Source organism: Numenius arquata, chromosome 2 (assembly GCF_964106895.1).
Source record: "Numenius arquata chromosome 2, bNumArq3.hap1.1, whole genome shotgun sequence".
In the NCBI taxonomy this organism is placed as follows: Eukaryota; Metazoa; Chordata; class Aves; order Charadriiformes; family Scolopacidae; genus Numenius; species Numenius arquata.
This window is the reverse complement of record NC_133577.1, coordinates 127,688,673-127,705,047: the sequence shown is the minus strand read 5'-3', so window position 1 is coordinate 127,705,047 and position 16,375 is coordinate 127,688,673. Positions and strand designations below refer to the sequence as shown.

Here is a 16,375-nt window from a genome sequence, read left to right as displayed (position 1 = left end):
ATGCTTTCACCAAAAGGAAGCATAAACTCGTCTTCTCTTAATTTTCTTGTTCTCAGACCATCGAGGCCATGAAGGCAATACTGAGTGAGCTCCGTGCTGCTGATCAGTTCTCCCTTATCGACTTCAACCACAATGTCCGATGCTGGAGAGATAATCTAGTCTCAGCCACCCCAGCGCAGGTTGAAGATGCCAAGAAATACATCCAGACAATCCATCCCAATGGGGGTACGAGGTTTTGATTGCAAGGTCCTCATGGAAGTTAGATATCCCAGGAACGGGTACCTCAGACAACCTTCAGATTGGTAGAGTATTCCTAACAAAACCTCTGATTCCCAAGATGCGAAAGGCAGGCCCTGGGGCTAAAGGAGAGCAAGGATTCTACTTCATTGTGTTAGGGGATGGCTTACTGAATAAGCTACGACAGATAGATCACAGACCATAGAACAGCGGCCATTAATCTATAGGTCCTACCTCCAGCCTCACAGGTCCTGAATATCCTTGAGAGACCAAGGTTGCCTCATGCCTTTGTAAAGCAGATCATGAGCAGCCCAACTCCAGGGTCTCAACTGGCCATAAATTGTAGAATACACCATGGTCTACTAAATACCACCCTGAGCAACCTGTTCATCCTTTTCATGCCTTCATTCCCTGTCTGATAAGCACAGTTGCCTTTTTCAGCCTTACAGCACTTCGGATGCTTCATTTGTTAGTTTGAGCTACTTGTACAGAAGGAGATCACAATTATTTTAATCTATCGCTCTGAAGTGTAGTTCTGGTTTAGTTGTTCAGTCATTTGTATGCAGATAGCATGTAGAGGCTCTCTCCCAGCTCAGAGCCTTCTGGTGCTGTGGCACCTTCATTTCCAGAAGCTTTCACTGGCAACAGGTGAAGCAGAATCAACATGAAGTTATAGACTTGTCCAAGTTGATCAGTGCTGGGAATAAGAAACTATGATGTTGGATATACGAGTGCCTCATAAGCCTGACTTTGTTACCCCAAAAGAATTGAGAGATAAGCCAAGAGACCTGCTCCCATCCAGCAAAGCCAATGGGAGCATTTTATAATCCTGTCTCTGGAGCTGCTATTTTTTTTCTTTCTTGACAAAGAAAATACCTATTTTCTGAGTGCTCAGTCTTCCTACTCCTGTTTCTCTCATACTAATTCTTACTCTGACCCTTCTGTGCCACAAGCCAAACCTTTAGATAGGCTCAATAAACACACACATCTTCTTTTCCAATCAAGATGTCCAAGGACCAGGCTGATGCCAGAAAATAAAGTTTCTTCATGCTCTCATTCAGTCACCTGCCTGTAAACCCACTACTTCTCCCCACACCAAATAGTTCCCAACACCACAAATGGTCCCACTGGAATTAGTGAGGGGGACGGAGGGTCCAGGTGAAGAAGACAGCCTGTGTTGAAAGAAGGAAGCAGAGTGCAAGCAGATGTACTGTAAGCATCACAGAGGAGGGTTTTTGCTGCCTTGATCTCGGGTCTTGTTCATGCTGATTAATTCCCCTAGAATCTCAGAACTCATCCGGATTCAACAAGAGACTCAACAAGAATCAAACTTGTTTTCTTCATTGTCTTTGACAGGCACAAACATCAACGAAGCTCTTCTGCGAGCCACATTCATCCTGAACGAAGCCCAGAACTTAGGCATGTTGGACCCTAACTCAGTCTCCATGATCGTATTGGTGTCCGATGGAGACCCGACAGTAGGTAAGGATCCTGCTTTAGGTGAGAAGAAAGGCCAGTTGGGATTAGCCTGAGAAAAGCATGCATCATATAGACACTTTGATAGTAAGTTAAAAAAACATCCTGTTCTCCTTTCTTCCGATGCCTATTCTGCTCTTTTGCCAAGTGCTATAGGTGCCCTGGGGCTTTGGACAGAAGCTTTCAAAAGATGAGCAGATTATCTTATGCAAGTTACGTACTTCTTGCAATTACAGAGATGCACAAGCCCTGTAGGAGAGGTAATCACAACAACCTTAGAAAAAAATTTCCTCTTCCAATGACCTTAGCCCGCAGAGACCTGTGCAGTCCCAAGTCTAACAGCAAAATCAGGAAAATTAAGCAGAAAGCAATTTAATTTGGGCTGGATTTCGTACAGGTCAAAAGCAATCACTTACTGCAAGATGCCAGCCCAGAAAAGGCTGCCATTAAAAATAAGTTTGAAAAAAAGAAGTCAGTCCCAATGGCGGCAGAGGACATCTTAAGTACAAGAAACAAAGTAAAACCTTTATGGAGATGTCTGCAGAGAGCTTGAGACTTGGGAGAAGTCTAGATGTGTTACAATTACAAACTCCCCAGGAAGTTAATGAGAGCCCTGGGTATACAAAGAATATGCATCAGATGATACCAAAAAAAGAGTTCAAGGGAATCATCCTCAGTGGAAATAATTTGTTAGTCTCCATCCAGGAGATGCTCAAATGTCACTGTAGGTACTGCAGAATGGAGATTGGGCATCTGAGCTGTCTAGTTGAGTTGTCTTGATTTCCCTTATGTTAGGAGAGAACTAGAGACACTGGAAGAGTATGAATGCTCTGACCTTGATGGAGGCTTCCTCTGTTGCTCAGATGGGTGTCACGCTTTCTGTGTCTCAAAGGTGAGCTAAAGCTGACAACGATCCAGAAGAATGTGAAGCAGAGCATAAAGGACGAATTCTCTCTCTTCTGCCTCGGGATTGGGTTTGATGTGGATTACGATTTCCTGCAGAGAATCGCAACTGACAACCGTGGCATGGCCCAGAGGATTTTTGGAAATCAGGAGACTTCTGCCCAAATGAAGGTGCGTTTCTGGCCCGTTGCGCCCGAAACTCTCCAGTTCTGTTCACAGCTGTGGAGCTGGGTAACTCCACTACCAAGAGCAAAGTTACTGTAGGTTCTTGGGGGAGGGGGGTCACAAAACGCATCGTTTCTTCTGGAGAGTCCTGCAAGATGACAATCATGTATTAGCTTAAGTGCTTCTAGTTACAATTTTTGTAGTATCTATAACACATTCTTTACTGCTCTGTATAGGATTAATATTTGATAAAACAGTCCTAACCATAAAAAAAGATTTTCTGAATTCAAATTAAGTCCCGGATGTTACCTGAGGCCACTTCAGCACTAACAAAAGGCCTGGATATAAATGCTAAATTATAATCCAAACTTTGCCAGTGTAAGAAAAAGTTCAATTCTAGGAGGCTCTGGCTCCAAATCCGTGAGCAGCAGTTGCTGATGAACAAACTCTTACATCCTTACTCTGTTTCTATTCACTGGTTTCATCACCAGTGCAGGCTTCTCATACTTCTTTCCCAACACAGGTGTGATAGGACACTCTACATGGTGTTCTGCCAAACAGAGCAGCTCTGAGAGAGCAACCCCTCGGTATGAGACAGCCTCCATCCATAGCACTGGATGGGTACCTGCTTTCCCTCTCTGGTCCCATGTACTAAACCCAGCTCTGCACACATCTCAGTTCACATCAGCCAAGGGTCAGGAAAGGGTCTGGGACAAGGGAAGTCCCACTTGCCCAGTAAGGGTCCAGGTTTTGATATCTGCTGTCCTTTCAGTAAGAGTGGCGCATGTCGGTGGGTTGCTTCAGGTACAACAGACTCACTTCTCTGTCTCCTTCCACCTCAGAATTTCTACAACCAGGTCTCCACCCCGCTCTTGAAGAAGATTCAGTTCAACTACCCCCAGGAGTCAGTGTCAGACGTCACCCAGAGCAGCTTCCACAACTACTTTGGTGGCTCGGAGATAGTAGTGGCTGGGAAGGTTGACACAGAAAACCTGCAGCACTTGGAAAGCATCGTCACAGCGACAGCAGTGAGTGAGAGTCTCCTTGGGATACCTGCTCCTGGGGTCTGGGCTGGTTCATTCACTCGTCTGCACAGTCTCCCTGCTGGAGGTCACTGCCAGCAGAGTCTGCTTGGGTTCTGGGTGGGAGCATGGGGAACCTCATGGAGGGGTTGTCCAACAATGTTTCACAATAGCTTCAAGTACAGCCACAAATAGTCACTGCCTGCATCCCGTGGCTTGCCAGAGGAACTTCCTTCTAATCAATCTATCTACCATGCAAAATTCAATTGCAAACCAGACTAAGACCATGAAGTCCTCTTTCATGCTTTATGAAGGTGTAGGGGACATCCCCTAAGGTAGCTCCTTTCATGGCTGAGCCTCCCACTGTCGGGGAGTTCAAGCTGCTGGGTCTAAAGCAGGTCAAGTCCTAGCACTGTCATTTTATGCTCTGCCTTGTGGCATGTACAATTTCCCCATGTTTCAGGGCTGCTCTTCCAAATGGAGTGGGATGGGGTGGGAGTACTACATCCAGATCCTTCTTTCTGGGAAGGAACCAAAATTATCCACACTCTTACAGGGCTCAGGAGTTGCCATTTGTTATTTGCTGGGAAAATCAAACACATTCAATACTCTTTCCTGCCAAAACACAATGCAGTCCAAGGGTCTGTGGAAGAAAGTAGAATTTGGTCCCTGTTGCTCAGTAGGAATTGGATGTGAGAAAGCCTGAAGGGAGGACAGCAGAGCTCTGTTAAGAGCCTCTTCTTTTCTCATGAGGCTATTGCTGACAGCTCCTTTACCTATTTTAATCCACTGTCATTAAGAGTCTTTAACAGAAGACCCTCTTGCTACAGCTCTCCTTCCCAAGGCAGTCAGGCCAACAGCGGTGGGACTTCCTGATCTAGAAGTGACCATGGGCAGAGCCAGAGTGGGTCCTTAATGCCAGCCGTGCCAAGAGGGGAACTCAAAGACACCGCATTCTCCTGGCTAACCCTCCTTTGCCTTTATCCCTCATGGATTGCATAGGCAAATGCAGAGCTCGTCATGGAAACCCTGCGAGATGTTGAAGAACTGGACGGCTTCATGAAGAAAGACAAATACGCAGACCCCGAATTCACTAAGAAGTTGTGGGCCTATCTGACAGTCAACCAGATGCTGGCAGAGAGGTGAGGAGAAATGTGGTTTGTGATGGGAGGGAAGTGAAGCCTGAGGGCAATCTGGTCCTCTCTGAGACCACAGCCCCGAGGCTGCTCACAGGATTTCAAGTGGGTAAGGTAAACAAAAGTAAAGGTAGGTGATACCTTCAGCCACATTCCTCCTATTTTGAGCACTCACAGACACCAGGGAATAGAGTTTGGGAGTAGTTAATTAGAGGACTAAGGGTCAAACAGACCTGGTTGTGGGCCTGAGTGAATGAAATGAATGGGAGATTTGCCTTACAGAGCCTGAGTAAAATCTATGGAGCGGTTCAGGATGAATCGCCCCTGAAGCAAAAAGATGTCTCCTGCTGAGGCTAGGAGAAGGTCTGGGCTTCTCTGAGTCCAGGCCAAAGCCCAAAGAAGCCCAGAATAGTCTTCTTATGGAGAGTGCATTCACGCAGGCCCTCGGCCTTTCCTTCTTGTAACACCTACCAGTTTGTCTCTAAGACTGCTCTGTGGAGGCATTGTCACGGCGGCTGCCCTGTAGAGCTGCTAACCATGCCTTCTGTTTTGTTTTCCGCCCAGAAACACAGCCCCCACTGCAGCTTTGAAGAGGAACATCACCAAATCCATCCTCCAGATGTCTCTTGACCACCATATTGTTACCCCCTTCACAGCCATGCTGATAGAGAACGCTGAAAAGGATGAGATAATGCTGGCAGACCAGCCCAAAGACCCCAGAAGGGGCTGCTGCCCAGGTCAGTGTCTCGGTCTGTCTTATTCTACCTCTCATTATGGTTTTGTTCTTCTTGTGTTGGAAGAACAGCTGTGTTCATTGTTCACTCCGGGTGTTTGAGCTTGTTAGGATAGCCTGTATTTTCAGTGACAGCTGACCAAATCTTCAGCCAGTTTGAAAGCACCCTGTTACACAAGTGCTCCTTGGAGCCGTTGGCTTCAGTGAGGACTAAAGTGTGCTAACATTGCAATGACGAGGTTTCCAATAAGCCTACAATGTCACACATTGAACATCATCTTACTGTGGTAGATATGTCTAGTTCTCTTCACTGAAGCTGTAGAACGGTATCTTAGCACCACTTTTAAGCCTTGGAAGCTTCCTAAGCTAATTATCAAAGAGCCACATGCCTACATGGAATCTGAGTTGTCCTAATAACAGAAAGTCCCTTATTAATTAAACTTTTGGATTTCTCCTTTAAATCCATCACTTCAATATGCGTTGCAAGGTCCTTGTTACAGCACCATTATGCCTGGCTGAACGAGGCGGGGTTGGCTTGTTCTGGCAGTACATGGTAGAGTAGGTCTCAAAGTGGCAGCTGTGGACATCTGTGGGTGTCCAGCCAGATCCAAAGTCATCCCCGCGCAGCCTTGTGCTTCCAGTGAAATTTCACAGCAGATATTTTGCGCCTTTCCCAGTCAGAGACCTGAAAAAGCACAACTGTCGCTATGGGTAAAACACTAGGGGTGCGTTGCAGTGGAAGCGCTGAAAGTAAAAGATCAACTCGTTGAACAACTGAGTCTGGTGATTTAAAACCTATTAATAAATGGGAGAGTTTACAATTGGTTGTGAAGGAAAGAAATAACCTACGTTGCAGCAACAGACGACGTCATCCGTCTGGCATTTCACGCTGGAAGTGATTGTGACTTTGCTGAAACCCCAAGCGCGTGTTCAGTTCTCGTACTCCTGGGTAACTACAAAAATGTCCTGATACTGGCTCAACAAAATGGGGGTTTTGTGTCTGTCAAATGTTATTTTTTGGTTCATTTATTCTTCTTTTTGGTTTTAAAGCCTGCAGCTGAGATGCAAAGAGAAATCAAATAGTTCTTATTTATACTGCGTACTACAACTCAAGTTCAAGGAGGATCTGGACGACACTTCTAGTCATATGGTTTAGTTTTGGGTATTCCCATGAGGAGCAGCAAGCTGAACTCAATGATCCTTATGGGTCCCTTCCAACTCAAGATATTCTATGATTCTGGTATGAGTTTCAACAAGGGCAAGTGCCGGGTTCTGCACTTGGGCCACAATAACCCCAAGCAGCGCTACAGGCTTGGGGAAGTGTGGCTGGAAAGCTGCCTGGAAGAAAGAGACCTGGGGGTTCTAATTGACAAGCGGCTGAATATGAGCCGGCAGTGTGCCCAGGTGGCCAAGAAAGCCAACGCCATCCTGGCTTGTATTAGAAATAGCGTGACCAGCAGAAGTAGGGAGGTGATTGTGCCCCTGTACTCAGCACTGGTGAGGCCACACCTCGAGTATTGTGTCCACTTTTGGGCACCTCAATCCAAGAGAGATATGGAGGTGCTGGAGCGAGTGCAGAGGAGGGCAACGAAGCTGGTGAAGGGCCTGGAAAACAAATCATATGAAGAGCGGTTGAAGGAGCTGGGACTGTTTAGTATGAGGAAGAGGAGGCTGAGGGGAGACCTCATCACTCTCTACAACTACTTGAAAGGACACTGTAGAGAGGTTGGTGCTGGTCTCTTCGCACAGGTAATTAATGACAGAACGAGAGGGAATGGCTTCAAGCTCCAGCAGGGTAGGTTTAGACTGAACATTAGGAAAGAATTTTTCACAGAAAGAGTGGTCGGGCATTGGAACAGGCTGCCCAGGGAGGTGGTTGAGTCACCATCCCTGGATGTGTTTAAGAGCCGTTTAGATGTGGTGTTGGGGGATATGGTATAGGGGAGAACTTTGTAGTGTAGGGTAGATGGTTGGACTCGATGATCCCAAGGGTCTCTTCCAATCTAGACGATTCTATGATTCTATGAACTCACAACCACCAGTTTAGTGAAGTTTAACATGTATTGCATTCGTGTGCAATGGATTCATTACGCAGGCACCAGCTGACTAATTCAGACCATAATTGTCTTGATTTAGAAGACGCAGAGGATTTAAGTGATTTTAATATAGGTTCTTCGTGTTTGATCGAATACTCAAAACTTAACGGCACTGAAATGGGGGTCAAGGCATCTGCGGATCTCAGGGACAGTGGGACATGGCTCTTGAACAGAGCAGAGGACAGAGCTTGTAAAAATAATATCCAAGTTAAGGATTAGGATTAAGTTTAGGATTGTGCAACACTTGGGCTGTACCAAAGAGTCTATGGCATGGAATGGGTAATCTGAAGTAGATTTTTCTGTCTGTCCTTACACAGCCCTCACCAGAGATGCACTGTCTGTCTGTGTAGACAGAGACTGGGTCTTCCACTGAAATCAATCCCTTTTCAAAGGGTTGACTAATTGTTCTTTTATCATGACAGACTTATTGCAAAACTGGACTGCGCATGGGAGAGCTTCTTCGCGCATAACACTGTGAAATTAATGTGACTTGGAAACTTAGGAGTCTCTGTGCAGATTTTAGTTCCGCCGCCCGAGTAAAACCAATTGATGGAGTTTTTGAAGATCCAGCTGTGCAATCTTCTGCCCTGCTGTCGTCCCCCAGCTCCTTTTTCCCCTTACTGCTCTTCAGAGCAGAGCCAGCAGATGAGAATATGTGCCCTGCTTCAGCTCTTGACATTCTCAGCCCAACACATGAAACAAAAAAAAACCAAGTTTCATGATTCATTTAAGACCATATTGCTTTACGAACTAAGTGGGAGAGAGAGTGCACGTTACTTTCTCCTGCCTCTGTCATGGCAAAGGCAGAGAGTCCCCTTCTAGCAGAAGGGGACATGTGAGGGGATCACATTTTAAGTGCTTCCACTTATTTGCAACCTTTATGCCTGTGGGTCACCCTAGGGCGTGCAGAAAGAGTCCCACCTTTTCTCACAGGTGAGACACAGGACCTGAGTCAGCAAAACTGTTACCACAAGCTACATTTTTAAAATTCAGCTTGCTATTTGGCAAAACACTTAAGCCCTTGCACTGGGAGCTTTGCTAAAGTGGGGCCTATTCACATGAATAAAAAGCCAGGCTTCATTTTTCACCGATAGCTTATGGTTAGCTCAACTGCCCTGGTAACTCATATTCCTCTGGTGGAGACGCTGGAGTAAATCCATCCTAAATTCACTATACAAATCTGTCTTTTTGTAAAGAGCATCATGCTTTACATCGGTACAATGACATCAGACTCTGTCTGCTTTACTTTAAAAATGAGACTATTAAATATGGCAGCACTAACAAAAAAATTAATTATGACTGTCATTTAACAGGTACTCTAGGATTAACTCCAAATGCACCTAATAATAACAAAGGTATCCCAGCCTGGGCCAATGTCACAGCTGTACCAGTCAGCTTCATGCCTGAGCAAAGGAGTCCTCCTGTATCCTCTCTGAGCATAAACAGAGGTAAGAGCTACAGTATTTCTCTGCAAAGAAACACCAGACAACACCACCCATCGCCCAGTAAACAAATAAAGGCCATAGAACCAAAGTTACTGGGCACTTTGGGAATTTTAGCTTCCATGACAAGATGCTAAGCTCCATAATGATGGAGTTGATTGCTTGTCCTAATTTTTCTTGTTGAGTTTTCTGAACTGTTGTAAAAGCTTTATCTTCATTTAGGAGCTAATCCACAAGAGAACAAATGAACTGCTGTGAGTAGCCGGGGACGTCAGTGTGAAAAGTCCTCGATACAGCCCCTGCTGAAGGTCTGAGCAGGGCACAATCATCCACATCCCAAATCCCAGCCACCTCAGTCCAAGTTTTGCCGGAGGATTAAGCTTTTCTTTATAAAATAATGAGCCATTTTGACTTTGAGTAGGTGAACCTGTAAAAATACACTGTACGTTACAAGCATGAAGATGAACCTTGAGATATTCAAGGTGAAGCTCAACGAGGCCCTGGGCAACCTGGTCTAGTTGGGGGTGTCCCTGCTGACTGCGGGGAGGTCGGACTAGATGACCTTTGGAGGTCCCTTCCGGCCTGGACCAATCTATGAATCTATGAGACTAGTTTAGATCCTAACAACATCCCAGTGATCCCATCTTCCCCTGTGTCCTTCCCCGAGGCGGAGGCTGCTCACTGAGCTTACGTTCGGCTTCTCAGCAGTAGCGAAGCTAATGTGAAGTTACTGCTGCTGTAGATGACAGATGAGTGCTCTGTGGTAGATAAAAATCTCTGAAGTTGCTGACGACTGACGGATCCTGTTAATGCTTGGGCCTTTGCCACAGTTCAGTGCCTGCTTAAACAAACCAGCTGTGAGAATCGGTGCCTGTAAAAGCAGTAAAACTGCAATAACTCTGGGAGTGCCTGCGTGCAGATGCGTGTGTCTGTATCTCTCAAACAAAGAGCAATCAAACTCCTCCTCAGCATCGCTCAAGGGTTAATCTGAGACTTTGGATAGTCAAGAAAGTGCTTGGAGGAGAAGGTGAGCAAGGAAAAGTCACCTGCCCATGTCATACATGTATTTTTCACTGGAAATTCTTTTTGTGCCTGGAAATGTTGATCAGAACAGGCCTTGGTATCAAGTTGAGGAAGATCAAGCAGTTGGTGAGAATAAGGAAAAATTATTCAGGTCTGTATGCAAGAGATTCAATATATTCAAAAGATTCAAAGACATTCAAAAGCTACTTCACTCCTTGGAGGGTACCTACCCCACCATCTCCCGTGAAGACATTCCTGGTCAAGGGTTTAGGATTTTTCTAGCACACAGGAAGAGTTAAATACTCCCAAAAGTTGAGGAACACCAGAGAATGATTGGAAGCTGGCCTGGCTGTCCCCACAGGCAACACTAATACAGTCTCTCTGAATGCTGACAGGGAGATACCAACCACCACCAAACCAGTGAGAGCTGGGCAGTGCTTTGTGCTTCAAGACGAGACCGAAGGCAGCTGCCTTTAGTGACTGGTGCAGGTGTTTGTCTCATTTGAGGCAAATTTTAAAGAACATATGACTTTCAGAGGGGCCCAATCCTGCCAGGGTGTTAAATATACTGTAAGAACAAGCCCTGGATTGTCTTCCTTGGGGGAGTTGGTAGGCAGGATGTATCTTGACCCAACATCATTATGGTGGTATGGACTTGTAACATGCCTGAGAGCTTCTTAGTTTGAGGGAGTGATGTCCCAGGATTCTGTCACTTCTAGAAATAGGCAACAGCTGGGCCAGAGGTGTCACCCAAGTCCTGCTTTCTGAGCCTTAGGTCCTTTCCTGGATCTAGGCCTCAAAGATATGTCCCTGTCTGTCTGGTGCCCAGATGGGTTCTTGACTTCCATCATGAAAAAATAAAGCTCATGTTTTAGAACTCCAAGTTCAGCCTATGGCACCCCAATGTGCAGCTGACCAGTTCAACCAGTAGTTCACTGCACTTGGCAGTGCTCCTCAAGCCAGTAATATCACGTCCTTTCCTTAAACAGGGGAAGTATACGAGGAAAAATTGTCCAAGGGGCTTTTGTGAGGAACATCTGAGAACTTCCTTAGCTACTGGAGGGGTGAAAAGGGCCCTCGTCTTACTCTGAGGAGTCCCAAAAAGTGCTTCAAAATCCTTGAAGGAAAGTGTCTCAGTTTTTGTGTCCCTTACCTCTAGGGCAGGTACCAGCCTGCTTCTCACGCCTGTTTCTTTTCTATGTTTCAGTTGACAATGACCCACATTTCATCATCCACCTGCCCAAGAGCCAGAGGAACATCTGCTTCAATATCAACTCAGAGCCTGGGAAGATCCTAAATTTAGTTTCTGATCCTGGTACTGGTAAGGGGATAAAACATGGTTCACTTTTCTTCTCTTAGCTCCGGAGGGTGTTCAGGGGAAGTGCCTGCAGGGAGGAGTGTGTGCTAACAGGCATGTGGCCAGCAGGTTGAGGGAAGTGCTTATTTCCCTCCACATCTGGAGTACTTGGCCCAGTTTGAGGCTCATCAGTACAAGAAAGATGGTGACAAATGGGATCAAATTCAGTGGTGGCCACCAAGACGATTATAGGGCTGGAGCACAGGACATAGAGGGTGAGGCTGAGACAGCTGGGTTTGGTCAATGTTAAGAAAAGACCCGAGTGAATCTTGTTGCTGTCTACAACCACCTCATCAGAAGGTAAAGATGGAGCCTAACACATCTCCAAGATGGATAGCTAAAGGACAAGAGGCAGCAGAAACAAGTTGCCACAGGTGAAATTCAGAGTAGGAGTCAGCTATTGAGAAAAACTTTTCACGGTGAGAATGATTCTATGCTTCTATGATTCTGTGATGGCCACGCGTTTCTGCTAGTCCCATGGTACTCCCTGCTGAGATCAGAACTCCAAGTCTCGAGGTGGTGCTCCAAGATTTAGGCAACATCTGCTTCTCTGCTCTTCACAGGAGTTGTGGTCAATGGGCAGCTCGTTGGGGCCAAGAAAACAGAGAATAAGAAACTCAACACGTACTTTGGCAAAATTGGTTTTTATTTCAAAAACAAAGGCCTGAAAGTGGAGATCACCACGGAAACGATAACACTGAAAGATGGATCTTACAGCATCACCCTGAGCTGGTCTGACACGGGGCACATCATTCGGAAACAGTGAGTTCCTGTGGACACCATTTGCAACACAGCATTGGACTGACCCAGCTATGGGAGGGATGCACTCTGAGGGTGGTGAGACACGGGAACAGGTTGCCCAGAGAAGCTGTGGCTGCCCCATCCCTGGAGGTGTTCAAGGCCAGTTTGGACAGGGCTTTGAGCAACCTGGTCTAGTGGGAGGTGTCCCTGCCCATGGCAGGGGGTTGGAATAAGATGATCTTTAAGGTCCCTTCCAACCCAAACCATTCCATGATTCTGTGGTTGCCTGAACATCAGTATGAATTGTCTGTCCTACCAGACCTCTGGGTACAATTCTCAAGGCTGTGGGTTTCTGATGGATCCTCTGTCATATCTGCTAGCCCCGTGCAGTTCTGGATGCCTGAGAGCATCTCAAGGGGTCTGAGAGATTATGTGTGGGCAGTTGGACTGAGCCCTTCCTTTGGTTCATCTCTGCTAGGCTTCTCATATCTGTGAAGAAAGAAAGCAACGTTACGATCACCGTGGGTGAGGAGATGTCCTTCATGGTTTTGCTGCACCGTGTGTGGAAGAATCACCCGGTCAATGTTGACTTCCTGGGAATCTACATTCCCCCTGAAAACCAGCTCTCTCCTGAAGCCCATGGGCTGATAGGTAAGGGCTGTGGATCGGGCGGTGGGAATGGTGGGGCAGTAGGGAGGCGTTTTGCTAGATCTTTGAGTGAATTTGTTGGTGTCTGTGTCCTGATGGGGAAGGTGGGAAAATTATTTAAGTGGGGGAGATTCCTGTAATGTCCTGGAAGCCTCAAGGACATTGTAGAACATCAGGGACCAGGAGATTATTCTTTCTCCCAGCTGGGGAGGGTGTTTTCAGAACAGGTCACAGGACTTGGTGACACTGTGACAGGGCTTTCCTGTCCTGGCTAATCTGCCATGGGTCGAAAATCAAAAGGCTGAAGCAAACCCCTCGAACCTTCTTTCTGAGAAGGCTTCTGTGCAAACGTTTCTAACTCAGCCCTCCCCCGAAGGACAGCCCGTTTCTGGCAACAGTACGAAACGAAAGCCAGGGCTCAGTCCCTGGGGAAAATCATCCCTCCACTCCCTGGACCCACCCACGGCTCCTTTTAAGACGTGGGAATCCTGAGCAGCAGAGGTTGTTTTCCCAAAAACTCTTTGCAGTTTGCTTAGAAGAAGTTGGCCTGCTCCAAAGCAGAACTTTTCACTCTCCCAGCACGGGTGATCCAGTAGCGCGGGAGACACGGTGCCCTATGATCCACGCAGGAGCGGTTTGCCTGCTGCAGCTAGTTTGATTTTCCAAAAGAGCGCCCGGCAGCAGCTTAGATGGAAGCCTCGAAGGTGAGGACACCCAAAGAGTTTTAAACCTCTCTTTGATCAGGTCAGTTTGCGTCTGAACCAGAAGTGTATATCCACCACCAAAGACCTGGGCAAGCTCCAGAGAAACCACAAGCCACCATGGAAGTGAAAGGCAACAAGTTCACTGTTACCAGGTAGGAATAATGCGCTTTATCACTCTCTTTCTAAATCTGGCTTCTTGTTAATGACTTCAATGACCGCAGGGTTATTAACTCCCAAGGATCTTGGAGGAAAAAAAAATCTGAATCTGATTTCAGCAGTTGGCAAAACTTGGGACAAGTTGAGTTCTTTCATATTTGTGCATGAACTGTTTTGTCCTTAGAGCTGCCCAGCACCTGAGCTTGGACAGGCCGTGTAGAAGTGCCTGGGACCTCCACAAAAGGGTCCATGAGGTCATAGACTTGTAAAATTCATTGCATTTTGTGCTTGTTTCCACGCTTTGCTGGTGGAAGACACACATCTCACTACTTTGGCAGCACCGTGAACGAGCAGGGTTATTACAGAATCAGAGAATGGTAGGGGTTGGAAGGGACCTTCAGAGATCATCCAGTCCTATCCCCCTGCCAAAGAAGGGTCACCCAGAGCAGGTTGGACAGGAACACATCCAGATGGGGTTTGGATATCTCCAGAAGAGACTCCACACCCTCTCTGGGCAGCCTGTTCCAGGGCTCTGCCACCCTCAAAGTAAAGAAGTTCTTCCTCATCTTGAGATGGAACTTCCTGTGTTCCAGTTTGTGCCTGTTGCCCCTTGTCCTGTCACTGGGCACCACTGAGAAGAGCCTGACCCCATCCTCTTGCCACCAGTCCTTTAGATATTGATAAGCATTGATGAGATCCCCACTCAGTCTTCTCTTCTCCAGGCTAAATGGACCCAGGTCTCAGCCTTTCCTCCTAAGAGAGGTGCTCCAGTCCCCTGATCATCTTTGTAGCCCTCCACTGGACTCATCTCCAGCAGTTCCCTGTCCTTCTTGAACTGGGGGACCCAGAACTGGACACAGTACTCCAGATGTGGCCTCACCAGGGCAGAGTAGAGGGGGAGGATGACCTCCCTCAACCTGCTGGCCACACTCTTTTTAGTGCACCCCGGGAGACCCATTGGCCTTCTTGGCCACGAGGGCGCATTGACGTCTTCTTGTCTGCTTGTCGTGTGGTGTGACGTCTGTCTTGTCTGCTTCATTGTGGGTGGCCTCTTCTTCACAGGGGCTTGCAGAAGGACTACAGGACGGACCGCGTGCTCGGGACCGACGTGCCATGCTGGTTTGTGCACAACAGCGGGAAAGGTTTCATAGACGGCCACTACAAAGATTACCTCGTCCCCCACCTCTACAGCTTCCTGAAGAAACCCTGAGTGCTCCAACACAAAACCAGTTCATAACCAAAATTTCTTCTCTCTCCTTCATGCCCAAACAACTCTTCCAAACAGGAGCCGTCGGCCTGCCGAGCCAGGTCAACCAAAGGTGACTTCACCACCGTTTCCTTGATAAATGATCAGTGTTTGGAAGGAATGTAACTCCCTTTTTCTGTTAAAAAAAAAATGCAGTCTGGAATAAATTGACGTGCCGGGTTGTAGTAGGTATCTTCCTCTTGCCACCTCCGATTTATGGGACAGTAAGCTCCCTTAAAAAGGTCAACTGTTTTGTCACACGCGTTTCACAGTAGACTCGTAACGGCACTGCGGCTCCGGCGGTAACACGCGCGACCAGATTTAATACTTACCCCTTTGCTTTATTCAAACTGCCGGGAAAACGTTACGTTCGCACGCTGCTGGAGAGGGGAGAAAAGGAGGACGTAAAGGAAATAAAACAGAAAAGGAACGTGGGCTCTCGTGGTGGTTTTGGCCGGATTGACCAATGAGAACGACAGATGGCCCCTCTCTCCCCCCTCTTAAGAAAAAGAGAGGAGAGGGAGAGATAGAGAGATTTATGAGTTTAGAAAAAACCTAGACTACTTTAATGAAAATATTAATAAATAATGAAATAATAAATAATAAGAAGAAAATAAAAAAAAAAAAAAAAAGGAAAAAAGTATAGAGTATATACAAAACTGTATCAAGCTCCCAGGATGACGATCACGTCACCAGCAGGCAGAGGGAAAAGTCCCAGGCTGGACTCGGTGACGGACAGGAGCTGGATTCCAGCTCTGGAGTCAGGAACGCTCGGATCGGGATCAAAGGCAGAGGAACAGGCAGGGTCCTCCTCAGACATCGGCCATTGAAGAGAGCTGACCCTTTGATCCCTCAGCTTTTATGCTGAGCATGATGCAGATGGGATGGAATACCCCGTTGGTCAGGTTTGGGTCACCTGTCCTGTCCGCTCCTCCCCGCAGGTGTGACCCCTCTACGCTTTTCCGCTTCCAACCCTCCAACGGAGCAAATAACGAAGTTGCCTGTCCTTGGTTGTTCCAGCAATGAGGATACGCAAGGGCCTCTCTGCACACCATCCCTTGGTATAATCAGGTCTTATCACTACGAGAGCGAGCAGTTTCGGAACAATATGCCGTTAATTGCAGAGTTAAGTTCGTTAGAAGAGGCCCAGCTAAAAAAGTAAAGTTACAAAACAGAAAATTGGTTCTGTTTTACCCCAAACCAGGACAGCTCTGCAATGAGCAATCTTCAGTCCTTAAGGGTGGGTTAATGAGTGGTGAGGAACGTCCTTGAAATAACCGATGCTGCCTT

At 46.9% G+C, this 16,375-nt stretch overlaps 1 protein-coding gene across 1 annotated transcript in view; it reads left to right on the top strand.

Moving 5' to 3' along the window:
- The window catches only part of ITIH2 (inter-alpha-trypsin inhibitor heavy chain 2), a 31,228-nt gene extending 15,952 nt beyond the window's left edge, over positions 1 to 15,276 (top strand). The window contains exons 10-21 of the mRNA XM_074167920.1: positions 57 to 225; positions 1,594 to 1,719; positions 2,606 to 2,787; positions 3,624 to 3,809; positions 4,806 to 4,945; positions 5,504 to 5,676; positions 9,082 to 9,216; positions 11,441 to 11,554; positions 12,154 to 12,352; positions 12,810 to 12,982; positions 13,724 to 13,835; positions 14,902 to 15,276. Of these exons, the coding sequence (XP_074024021.1) occupies positions 57 to 225; positions 1,594 to 1,719; positions 2,606 to 2,787; positions 3,624 to 3,809; positions 4,806 to 4,945; positions 5,504 to 5,676; positions 9,082 to 9,216; positions 11,441 to 11,554; positions 12,154 to 12,352; positions 12,810 to 12,982; positions 13,724 to 13,835; positions 14,902 to 15,049 (1,857 nt within the window). The 3' untranslated portion in view covers positions 15,050 to 15,276. The remainder of the gene's footprint in view (positions 1 to 56; positions 226 to 1,593; positions 1,720 to 2,605; positions 2,788 to 3,623; positions 3,810 to 4,805; positions 4,946 to 5,503; positions 5,677 to 9,081; positions 9,217 to 11,440; positions 11,555 to 12,153; positions 12,353 to 12,809; positions 12,983 to 13,723; positions 13,836 to 14,901) is intronic.
- Positions 15,277 to 16,375: the final 1,099 nt, after the last annotated feature.